General features: G+C 49.1%; 1 protein-coding gene across 1 annotated transcript in view; it reads right to left on the bottom strand.

The window, feature by feature from the left end:
• inhbaa (inhibin subunit beta Aa) overlaps positions 1-12500 on the bottom strand; it is an 18660-nt gene that overhangs the window by 358 nt on the left and 5802 nt on the right. Inside the window, exon 2 of the mRNA XM_015942118.3 lies at positions 1-883. This exon is cut by the window's left edge and continues 358 nt beyond it. Within this exon, the coding sequence (XP_015797604.3) occupies positions 66-883 (818 nt within the window). The 3' untranslated portion in view covers positions 1-65. The remainder of the gene's footprint in view (positions 884-12500) is intronic.

The raw sequence follows: 12500 nt of genomic DNA on the forward strand, positions 1-12500 counted from the left end.
CGGCCCGTCCTTCCTGTCTGGGGTCAAAGGTCATCGTGCCCCAACCGGTCCACTCCAGTGTGCGTCTATGAGCAGCCACAGTCCTCCACAATCATGTTCTGGATGTCCTTCTTGATGATCTTCTGCTCCTCGTTGTAGTAGAGCATGGACATGGCGCGTAGCCGGGTCGGCACGCAACACGACCTGAGGTTCTGGAAGGGGCTGTAGCCCCGCATGCGGTAGTGGCTGATGACGGTAGAGTGGAAGGACAACGTGGACCCGGCGATGCTCGCAACATGGGAGGGACAGTCACCCTCACAGTAGTTGGCATGATAACCAGACGGGGCGATGATCCAGTCGTTCCAGCCAATGTCCTTGAAGTTGACGTAAAACTGTCTCTTGCAGCAGACCCGGACCTTCCCGTCACACTCCAGCCCTCGCTTCCTGCGCCGCCGCGAGTCCAAACCGTCACCCTGGCGGACCACGGCCATGAGGAAAGGTCGGTGGGACTGTTCACGCTGGTTGTTGCGCTGGGACATCTCTGGGTTGTCTGACACCAGAACCAGCGTGGCTCCGGTATCAGCGCAGAGGGGACAGGACACCCGGAGGCTCAGCGTTGAGCTCATCTTGCTCTCCAGCAGCGTCTGCACCGCTGTCGAAACCGGAAAGGTGTGCCAGCCGCTGCGTCGCGTGTCCACCGTCTTCTCCACCAGCAGGACATCATCCTGTGGAGGAGAGGGCCGTCTGTTTGAGAGGCGGCGCTGGAAGAGGCGGATGGTGACCTTGGCCCGGCTGCGGTTGGTTTTGGCCAATCGAAGGAAGAGCCACACGTTAGCCTGCTCCACTAGAGACATGTCTCCTCCTTCCTTAGAGAGGACGAAGCTCACTACTCCCTCCGAGTCACCTGCAAAGGACAGACAGAGACATGAATATCTAAACTATGACATCATCACTGTCTTCTACTCTCTGATTGGCTGACAGACTTCCTAGGTCCAACTTCTCATGACGACTATCCTGATGGATCAAAAGAAATCCTTCATTGAAGGGACCTGTTGTCATGGTAACGAACTAACAAATGACTGATTAAGGAAAAGTTTTAAACTTGAGTCTGAATCGAGGCGCAAAGAGCAAAGCCCCCCAAGGTTACCATGGCAACGAGCAACAACAAACACACTTTACAGCATCATGGGACGGCTGAGTGTGTGTGTGTGTGTGTGTGTGTGTGTGTGTGTGTGTGTGTGTGTGTGTGTGTGTGTGTGTGTGTGTGTGTGTGTGTGTGTGTGTGTGTGTGTGTGTGTGTGTGTGTCTGAAAGTCTGCTGATGTAAACTAAGCCTGTCACAAACACACATCATGTGTTAGCCACATCTGAGCTAGACTCTCACACACACACCCTGCTGATTGCAGGCTTCCTGCTGACTCGGCAGTAGCGGTCGGGTGTTTGGAGTCAGCTAAACGTTCCCACCAGGATCTCTGTGTTGGTTGGAGCTACGGCTGAGTCTAAAAAGTGGAAAACAAACTTCTGTCTTGCCTCTCTCTGATAAAACCGTTTCAGGCGTGATGCTGAGCCTGTTCTGGTCCAGGGCCCAAAATGAAAGTGTGACCTGTCTGTCGGCTGCTGGAACCTTCGTGGTTCCATAAATCTGTGAGCTGCATGTCCTCCCACTGTGCTCCAGGTATTAGACCCCACCGGGTAGGCTTCTGCTTTTATCTCAGTCTTGTGTGACCCTGGCACATGTTGAGGTCTGTAGATTGATGATTCTGAGGAACCTTTGAGCCAGGCAGTGAGTAACATCGCTGCCTCTGGTGCCTCTCACTCGTGGGCTTCACACGCTCAGAGTCAAGATTTTAGTTTATGAATGTGTGCAGCAGCAATGTGTGTGTGTGTGTGTGTGTGTGTGTGTGTGTGTGTGTGTGTGTGTGTGTGTGTGTGTGTGTGTGTGTGTGTGTGTGTGTGTGTGTGTGTGGGCGGACACTCCTTACTGAGTCCATTAAGCAACGGTTTGGAGGTGATTCTCTCAATTACATCATTGTCACCTCAGGAAGACTAAAAAAAGTTCCATTCATTCATTCATTCATTCATTCTTTCATTCATTCATTCAGAGGAAGCATTTGAATCCAGGCCACTGGTTTGAGCTCATACTGGCTCAGCCCCAATTGACCTTTAGCAGGTGATGTCACGTCACTCATGGCCCCGCCCCCTTTGCCCTGGTGGATGGCTGACAGGTTTACACACGTTGAACTCAATCAGAACAAGCCTGTTTGAAGCCTTTTAGCACTTTTGTTTGGTGGATTTCACGGTAAAATGATGACAGCTTGCTGATTGGTCGGCTGGACTAACAGACAAGGATGTGAACTCATCTTGTTATTTTCATTACCTTTGATGGAGGCTGAGGACAGTGATGAACCGCAGTGGTCAGCAAAACCGACTAACAGCCCTCAGAGTCTCTCCGGATTTGCAGAAAAAATGATTTTACTGGGTGAGACATCTGTTTCAGGAGGAAGACGGGGAAGTTTATACTGATAATCCTGATCATCCTACCCTAACCCCACCGTCCGCTACCCCAACCCTAACCCTACCGTCCGCTACCCCAACCCTAACCCCACCGTCCGCTACCCCAACCCTAACCCTACCGTCCGCGGCGCCGTTCGGAGATGCCTGGTCTGATCCCGTATGAGGGCAGCAGCTGAACCCGGCGACCCCACCAGCGACAACACCTAGCAGGGATCCAAACTTTCTAAAATTCAGCTTCGGTGTAAACGCCGTTTACAACCCAATGTTATGAATCCAGCGGGGTGGATTCTGGCATCGTGTGTACATTGGTGAGCATTAGCAGGTAGCGCGTAAGCTAACACTAGGCTAGTTAACACACAGCTTGGTGAATGCTGCTGCTCCTTGTGATCACTGACCTCAGAACTAGCTTTCCCGTTGTTGCTACTCGTGTCGCTCACTGTTTGCATGCTTTTGCCAACCAATAGGGTGCACCCATGTAGTTAGGGGCGTAGGTACTCGTACTTCCAACCCTTGCACCATTCAGCCACATGTTCCCATCCAGGGCTGCGAGTGTGTGGAGTATCCCGATTCTCAAGTGTGGGCTTGACCCCACACCTTTTGCACCTTTGAGCTGCACTTTGCCAAAGTCTGCACCAGAAAAGCTTTACCCCAATTGGTCGGCTTCAGAGGCCCCGCCCATGCTACTGGTAGCTGAGATGGGCAACCAGTTACAGATAGAAAGTGAAAGAAAATCTACATATTTCCATATTCCTCCTGGCAGATTTCCCTCCCCGTCAGAGGAATTCCTGGCATCATGCTCCCAGCACTGGGGGCGTGCTCCCAGAGCCGCGTCCCCTGGTTCCAGCAGTAAATCCGAAAACCCAAACAGGGTGTAGAACAGGTGAGTCTGAGGGAGAAAGCTGCTTCTCCTGCTTAGTCTGGCTCAGCGTTCCAGGAAAATGGACATTTGTTTCTCTGTTTCAATGAAACAACTAGGCTACATCTAATCACTATTTTGTCAACAGCTTCTTTTGTTCCTGCACCGGTGCAGAAACCCAAAGGCAGGCCGGAGCCACGTAGCTCCAGTTGAAAGTCTAATGAAACATGAAGTCTCCAGTTAAAGCGCGATCAGCAGCAGTGAAGGACACCAAGCAGCTTCTGCTAGAACCCAGCCTGAGTTTGGCACCAGAATGTTGGAGTGCATTTTTCATCTTTTCTCATGAACTTCTGCTCCTGATCTAATGGGAACCAGTCCGCGGATGTTTCCCGTGATTATCCGTCGCTGTGAGGAATCCAGAAAACATCCAGATGCAGATTCTGAAATGTATTACTATTAAACCTTTTCAGTTGTGAGCCGCTCTGGTTCTGCTTGTGGGTACCATCAGAACCACAACACAAGAACACGCTTTGGCCCAAAGAGGAGCTGGCATGGATGGGTTTAACTTCAGCTTTGTGTCAGACACCACACACACACACACACACACACACACACACACACACACACACACACACACACACACACACACACACACACACACACACACACACACACACACACACTCAGCTGTAACCCCTCTCCATCTACAGAAGATGGATCTTTACAGACTCAACAACCCATAAAGCAGGAGTTCTGCTCTAACCCAGCCCTCCCAAAGTCGACACCAGAACCTGAAGGCTGAACACGGATCATCTGGGAACTTTATATGTGGAATTACCTGTGGAGGAACACCAGTGTGTGTGTGTGTGTGTACATGTGTGTGTGGTGTGTGTGTGTATGTGTGTGTGTGTGTACATGTGTCTGTATGTGTGTGTGTATGTGTGTGTGTGTGTGTGTGTGTGTGTGTGTGTGTGTGTGTGTGTGTGTGTGTACATGTGTGTGTGTGGTGTGTGTGTATGTGTGTGTGTATACATGTGTGTGTATGTGTGTGTGTGTGCATGTGTGTACGTGTGTGTGTGTATGTGTGTGTATGTGTGTGTATGTGTGTGTGTATGTGTGTGTGTGTATGTGTGTGTATGAGTGTGTATGTGTGTGTGTATGTGTGTGTATGTGTGTGTGTATGTGTGTGTATGTGTGTGTGTATGTGTGTGTATGTGTGTGTGTACATGTGTGTACATGTGTGTGTGTATGTGTGTACATGTGTGTGTATGTGTGTGTATGTGTGTACTTGTGTGTGTGTGTGTGTGTGTGTGTGTGTGTGTATACATGTGTGTGTGTACATGTGTGTATGTGTGTACATGTGTGTGTATGTGTGTGTGTATGTGTGTACATGTGTGTGTATGTGTGTGTGTGTGTGTGTGTGTGTGTGTGTGTGTGTGTGTGTGTGTACATATGTGTGTGTGGTGTGTGTGTATGTGTGTGTGTGTACATGTGTGTGTATGTGTGTGTGTATGTGTGTGTGTGCATGTGTGTACATGTGTGTGTGTACATGTGTGTGTATGTGTGTGTATGTGTGTGTGTGCATGTGTGTGTACATGTGTGTGTGTGCATGTGTGTACATGTGTGTGTGTATGTGTGTACATGTGTGTGTATGTGTGTGTGTGCATGTGTGTACATGTGTGTGTGTACATGTGTGTGTGTGTGTGTGTATGTGTGTGTATGTGTGTGTGTACATGTGTGTACATGTGTGTGTGTACATGTGTGTACATGTGTGTGTGTATGTGTGTACATGTGTGTGTATGTGTGTGTGTGCATGTGTGTACATGTGTGTGTGTACATGTGTGTGTATGTGTGTGTGTGTGTACATGTGTGTGTGTGTATGTGTGTGTGTGTGTACATGTGTGTGTGTACATGTGTGTACATGTGTGTGTATATATGTGTGTACATGTGTGTGTATGTGTGTGTGTGCATGTGTGTACATGTGTGTGTGTACATGTGTGTGTGTATGTGTGTGTGTACATGTGTGTACATGTGTGTGTGTGCATGTGTGTACATGTGTGTGTACATGTGTGTGTGTGCATGTGTGTACATGTGTGTGTACATGTGTGTGTACATGTGTGTGTGTGTGCATGTGTGTACATGTGTGTGTGTACATGTGTGTGTGTATGTGTGTACATGTGTGTGTGTGCATGTGTGTACATGTGTGTGTGCATGTGTGTACATGTGTGTGTGTGTGTGTACATGTGTGTGTGTGTATGTGTGTGTGTGTACATGTGTGTGTGTATGTGTGTATGTGTGTACATGTGTGTGTGTACATGTGTGTGTGTGTATGTGTGTGTGTGTGTGTGTACATGTGTGTGTGTACATGTGTGTGTGTATGTGTGTACATGTGTGTGTGTACATGTGTGTACATGTGTGTGTGTATGTGTGTACATGTGTGTGTGTGTATGTGTGTACATGTGTGTGTGCATTGGGATTAGAGGATCTGGTGTGGTTAAACTGTGATCTTGTGAACATGAAGGTCCTGGTTAGTTTAGTGATGATGAATCAGATGATGTCGCCTGAGGAACCCCAGTGGCTGATGGGAGATGTGGTGAACGTTCGACGGTAGCGATGTTTCACTCACACGTGTGTTTATGCTTCCTGGAGTCTGAATCTGGATCGGCTCAGATGAGTACAAAGGGAAGCACTGGGAACTTTTAGCATTCCAGTGTTAACTTCCTGGAACTGTGTGACATCATCAATGGTTCAAACTGGGTGCTAACCAGTTTGAACTGGTGCTGGCCACTGTCACCTGGATGATGATGATTGGTTGATGGTTTGACCTGGATCCATGCTGGTTTGTTTTCTACCTGACCTGTTTAGGGGTGAGAACTTCCTGTATCACCTTGCTGGTGTCCGATCATGTAAAACACACATAAGGTGGGTTCTGGTGGATGTTTACGTTCATTTTTACCAACAAATCAACAGAAACGCACAGAAAACAGTGATGGACCCAACCAGAGAGTACTTCCGGTGGACCAGTAGCACGTACGTGACCAGCCATCAGCGAGCCTACTTCTACTCCCGCTCTCCAACCCTGGTCCTCAACAGTCCATGTCCAACAAGCTGTAGTTGTTTTGTTGCTTAACACAAAAACACAACATCAGCATACCAAGAAAACCAGCTGCCATGTAAGTCCTAAAGATCATTTACACACACATCTGTGGCCCACTCAGGTGAGCTGTTAGAACCTCCCACAGGTTTGATCAGCTGTTTGGAGATGAAAGCCCGCAATGTCCTGCTGGTCTCCACCTCTTCTCACGTTCCCACTACGAGTCGGAAAACGCCTCCTGGTTGTTCCTGTGAACCTGAAGCTGGGGTGAAGCTGTAGGCAGTGGGCAGATGTGTCCAGTCGCCACTTCGTGATGGATCAGCTTCCTCTGAAGCTGCTCACCAGGTTTGGATCAGAACCACTCCATCTCTCCGCTGTGGCTGATCCACTTTCTTCCTGTTTGACGAGTGTAAAAGTCATCAGAACAGGTCCAGGTCCAAGTGGAAGTCAGGTCCAGGTCCATACTTTGACTCATCCATCCTCACCTGAGGTTTGGAGCTGACTTCCTAGACAGTTCCTCCTCTATTTGGATGTGTTCCTTCAAAATAAAGGTCATCATGTCTAAGATCAAGTTTAACCAAAGCAGGAGTCTTTTGTTGTGAAACTTCCTGTCATGGAGTTGTTTTTTTCCCTCAGTTCTGTTGAACCTGCTAGCGTCCTGGTCCAGCCTGACTTTTGCTCTGAGATCTGAGCGGGTTGGGTCGGTCAGAACCAGCAGAACTCAGAATCACATCTACAGAGGAACAGATCTGATGCTCTTATTCTGACAAGATAGTGTTTTATGTAAGTTGACTAAATTCTGCATTTCTTCAGGTTCAGCGCCGCTCATCTCTTCTGTCCAACAGGACATGAGAACCTCGTGTACCAGGGTGGGTCAGAACAGGAAGAATGGGATGAGTCAGAGAGGGAGGAACGTCATGTTGGATGAATCCAAACAGAGGAAACTTCCAGCAGAGCGGTCCAACGAGCAGCCAAAACAAACCTGAGTATAAAAACTCCACAAGGCTGAAGGTGATCATCTCATCATCTATAAAACATCAGAGGGCTCAGGTCTGGCTCCTCAGACTCGTGTTGCTGCTCCTAGTCTCGTTTTGGGTTTCAGAGGAAATCGAACATGATTCAGCAGGAAGAACATGATGTTTGCCTGGATTCACCAGCGAGACTTCACCCAGCAGTTTCAAAAGTTCTGTGTCAGCCAATCAGAGCAAAGGTCCTCATCAAGCTCAGGGTTAATCCCTTTTCCCTGGAATCCTCCCGCTTCCGGTTCTTTTGGGTCGACGTATGTTTTCTACCCAAATGAATGCGGGGAATTCCCCAGACAGTAATCTGATTACAGTTCTGTTGAAACCTGACTGCCTCGGTTCCACCTGGAACACGTTCCGTTGGGTTAACCCAGTTATCCTAACCAGAACCACCACTCAACCCTGACTCAAACGGACCAGAACTAACAGCTCCACCTTCTCAGATCCCAAATTACATCCAGAACAGGGTTTGGAAACAGAACCCAGACATGTGCAGCTAAAGTAAACAGAATATAAATACATGTCTGGGCAAGGTTTGGGTCCACCGGGTCGGTTCTGCTTGTTCTTTTCTGTCATGGACTTTCTCCACCATGTGTTTATGGACTGATCAGAGCTGCGGTGGTTTTATTGGTGCTTCTGGGAGGATTTTCACAACAAAACACAAGAAATGAGCAGCTGGAGGCCGACCAGAACCTCTGGTACCAGTCTGAGATCTGACACTGGTGTCAGTAGGTTCTGTAGGTCGTGGGCCCTCCTATGCTGCTAACTGCCGTGTGTGTTGACTGGTAAAATAAAACGGTCCCAGCCGTGAGCTTCTGCTCCAAACACAAAGACAATAACAAACATCAGAACCAGCCCGACATCAAACGGACCTCAGCTCTGCCGGTTCCTTTAAACACTCATCCATCATGCTGGTGTGACGAGGAGTCAGATGAAGCTCTGAGCTGAGATCCAGATTAAAGCTGAAGCCCTTTCCAGAAATCACAGATTCCTCGTGGTTCCAACACAGAAGCAACAACATCTCCCCCAAGAGCTGGAGCGCCTCGGGCCCGCGGCGCCACGCTTTACTTTAACGCTCAAAAGCCTTCAGACAGAAGAAAAGGAAATAAATGGAACTGCACTGAAAGCCTGAGATGCTTTCTGGAGAGTCACCTTAAAGCGATGAAACTTCTGAAACTCTGAGTCCACTGAAAGTTTTGGAGGCTTTTACTTTGAAAAACGCTCTTAAACTTTTGTAACTAGCTCATGTAAAAATGACCCATAACTCACCGACAGACAGCAGCTTCTTTTATCTGCTGAGTCTACGTGGGCCTCCTCCAGCTGAGGTTCTGGTTCTGCAGCTCCTAAACGTTCCTGCATGTCAAGCAGCTGCTCTTTAAACAGCATCTGCTGAGTGGAGCACGTTTTCAGGACTTTTACAGCTTTTCTCTGAAAACAGATGTCTGCTGCTTCTGAAAACCCAACAATCAAAGAGCTGAACACCGAAAGTCCTCATAAAACCTGGAGGAGCAAAACCCTTTATGCACCCACTCATCCTAACCACATCTGTCCTGAGTCGTTGTGACAGTTTCTGATTACCAACAGCATCCACACATAGCTGCTCTACCTCCTAAACTACTCTACCTCCTCAGCTGCTCTACCTCCTAAACCACTCTACCTCCTCAGCTGCTCTACCTCCTAAACCGCTCTGCCTCCTCAGCTGCTCTACCTCCTAAACCACTCTACCTCCTCAGCTGCTCTACCTCCTAAACTACTCTACCTCCTCAGCTGCTCAATGTCCTAAACCACTCTACCTCCTCAGCTGCTCTACCTCCTAAAATACTCCACCCCTTCAGCCACTCTACCTCCTAAACCACTCTACCTTCTCAGCTGCTTTACCTCCTTAGCTGCTCTACCCTCCTAAACCACTCTTCCTCCTCAGCTGTTCTACCTCCTAAACCACTTTACCTCCTCAGCTGCTCAATGTCCTAAACCACTCTACCTCCTCAGCTGCTCTACCTCCTAAAATACTCCACCCCTTCAGCCACTCTACCTCCTAAACCACTCTACCTTCTCAGCTGCTTTACCTCCTTAGCTGCTCTACCCTCCTAAACCACTCTTCCTCCTCAGCTGTTCTACCTCCTAAACCACTTTACCTCCTCAGCTGCTCTACCTCCTAAAATAATCTATTTCCTTAGCCACTCTACCTCCTCAGCTGCTCTACCCCTAACTACTCTACCTCCTCAGCCGATCTACCTCCTAAAATAATCTATTTCCGTAGCCACTCTACCTCCTCAGCTGCTCTACCCCTAAACTACTCTACCTCCTCAGCCGCTCAATGTCCTAAACCACTCTACCTTCTCAGCTGCTCTACCTCCTCAGCTGCTCTACCCCTAAACTACTCTACCTCCTCAGCCGCTCGATGTCCTAAACCACTCTACCTTCTCAGCTGCTCTACCTCCTAAACTAATCTACTTCCTCAGCCACTCTACCTCCTAAACCACTCTACCTTCTCAGCTGCTTTACCTCCTTAGCCGCTCTACCCTTCTAAACCACTCTTCCTCCTCAGCTGTTCTGCCTCCTAAACCACTCTACCTCCTCAGCTGCTCTACCTCCTAAACCACTCTACCTTCTCAGCTGCTTTACCTCCTTAGCTGCTCTACCTCCTAAACCACTCTTCCTCCTCAGCTGTTCTGCCTCCTAAACCACTCTACCTCCTCAGCTGCTCTACCTCCTAAACCACTCTACCTTCTCAGCTGCTTTACCTCCTTAGCTGCTCTACCTCCTAAACCACTCTTCCTCCTCAGCTGTTCTGCCTCCTAAACCACTCTACCTCCTCAGCCACTCTACCTCCTCAGCTGCTCTACCTCCTAAACCACTCTACCTCCTCAGCCACTCTTCCTTCTCAGCTGCTCTACCTCCTCGGCCGCTCTATCTCCTCAGCTGCTCTACGTCCTTAGCCACTTTACCTCCTAAACCACTCTACCTTCTCAGCTGCTTTACCTTCTCAGCTGATCTACCTCCTAAACCACTCTACCTCCTCAGCTGCTCTACCTCCTAAACCACTCTACCTTCTCAACTGCTCTACCTCCTAAACTAATCTACTTCCTCATCCACTCTACCTCCTAAACCACTCTACCTTCTCAGCTGCTTTACCTCCTTAGCCGCTCCACCCTCCTAAACCACTCTTCCTCCTCAGCTGTTCTGCCTCCTAAACCACTCTACCTCCTCAGCTGCTCTACCTCCTAAACCACTCTACCTCCTCAGCTGCTTTACCTCCTTAGCTGCTCTACCTCCTAAACCACTCTTCCTCCTCAGCTGTTCTGCCTCCTAAACCACTCTACCTCCTCAGCCACTCTACCTCCTCAGCTGCTCTACCTCCTAAACCACTCTACCTTCTCAGTTAATCTTCCTTCTCAGCTGCTCTACCTCCTCGGCCGCTCTATCTCCTCAGCTGCTCTACGTCTTTAGCCACTTTACCTCCTAAACCAGTCTACCTTCTCAGCTGCTTTACCTTCTAAGCCGCTCGATGTCCTAAACCACTCTACCTCCTCAGCTGCTCTACACCCTGAACTGCTCTATCTCCTTGGCTGCTTGACCTGTTGAACCACTCTGTCTCCAGAGTTGCTCTACTTCCTTAGCGGCTCTATATCTTGAGCTGCTCTACCTCCCCAGCCATTGCACCTTGAATATAAACCAGATTCAAGGTTCAGCTGATGATGAAGTAGTTTTTCTGTGATGGTAAACGGCCTGTATTTGTATAGCACCTTCTTAGGGTTCTACAGGTACTTCACAGCACTATAAGTCATTCACCCATTCACACACACTCACAATGGGGATGAGCTACGGTAGCGAATGACAGAGGTGAAGCCTGCCAAACACAGGTGCCACTGGTCCCTCGGACCACCAGCAGGAGGCAAGGCGGGTGAAGTGTCAAACAGCATTCTCTGGTCAGAGCCGGGATTGAACCTGCAACCCTCCGATTGCTGGACTCCCAGCTCTACCTCCTGAGCTGCTGCTGCCCTTGTCCTGTAATGGTAACAGCTTTCTGTTAAAGGAATCACTCACGACAAACATGAAACAACCTTTCTTCTGTTCCTTGTCATCATGCTGACTGTGGAGCACTCGGGGACACTCGGGACACTCCCAGTCTCCCAGTGAAGCTAATTCTTCACTAACATGGGTGATAAATATAACCCTGAGATGAATCAGAGGGAATCAAGGACAAGACGGGTTAGCCGCTTCCTCTCCCCGGTCCTCCCACTCTGTTTATGGTCAGCTGCTGAAACAAGACCGCCGCTTGCTGCTTCCTGTCCTCCCTGATTCCTCCCTGCATCCCACCGTGAGACGGACGTCTGAGTCCCACTTTGGTCCTCCGGGATTTCCATTTAAACAATCAGATTTATGTCTGGGAGTAGGTTTGACCGGACCAACGGTATTTCTACCTGTTTATCTGGTGGCTTTGCTCCATGAAACCAACTTTTCGGGCCTGTTTCGTCTCGTCGGTAAACACACAACACAAACAGCTCACGGACCAAACCGGAGAACGGCTCTGACACAAACCGGAGAGTCCAGAAAGGCAACCAGCAGTTAACGAGCTGCAGGTGAACGGCACCAGAAAAATAAACCAAAGGGAATTCAACCAGATTTGCTGTGAGAATGAAAGACTTTTAGTTCCTTTATGAAGCTTAAACAGCAGCAGCTTGTCAGCTGATACGAATCAGCAGCAGCAGCTGGAGGGAAGTGATGTTTGGGATTCATCAGGAAGGAAAACAGATGGGTAGAAAAGTGACTTTTAGTCCTGCGTGACATCTGACTTCCATATCTGCTGCCCAGTCCTGAACTTCCTGTAGCTTGATGCCACGTGGTGACGCTCAGAAAGACGTCTCCCCAGCAGGTTAATGATGTCATTCCTCTGAGGGTGGCGAGGATTCGCCGGTTCGCTTCAGGACGACTGTGTCTGCGTGCAGCAGGTCTACACCCAATCTGCGGTTGTTTACTACGGAGTGACTCATCTCTCCAGACGTGGAGATCTCTGTCCGAATCAGAGCCAAGCG

Source organism: Nothobranchius furzeri, chromosome 7 (genome assembly GCF_043380555.1).
Source record: "Nothobranchius furzeri strain GRZ-AD chromosome 7, NfurGRZ-RIMD1, whole genome shotgun sequence".
Taxonomy (NCBI): Eukaryota; Metazoa; Chordata; class Actinopteri; order Cyprinodontiformes; family Nothobranchiidae; genus Nothobranchius; species Nothobranchius furzeri.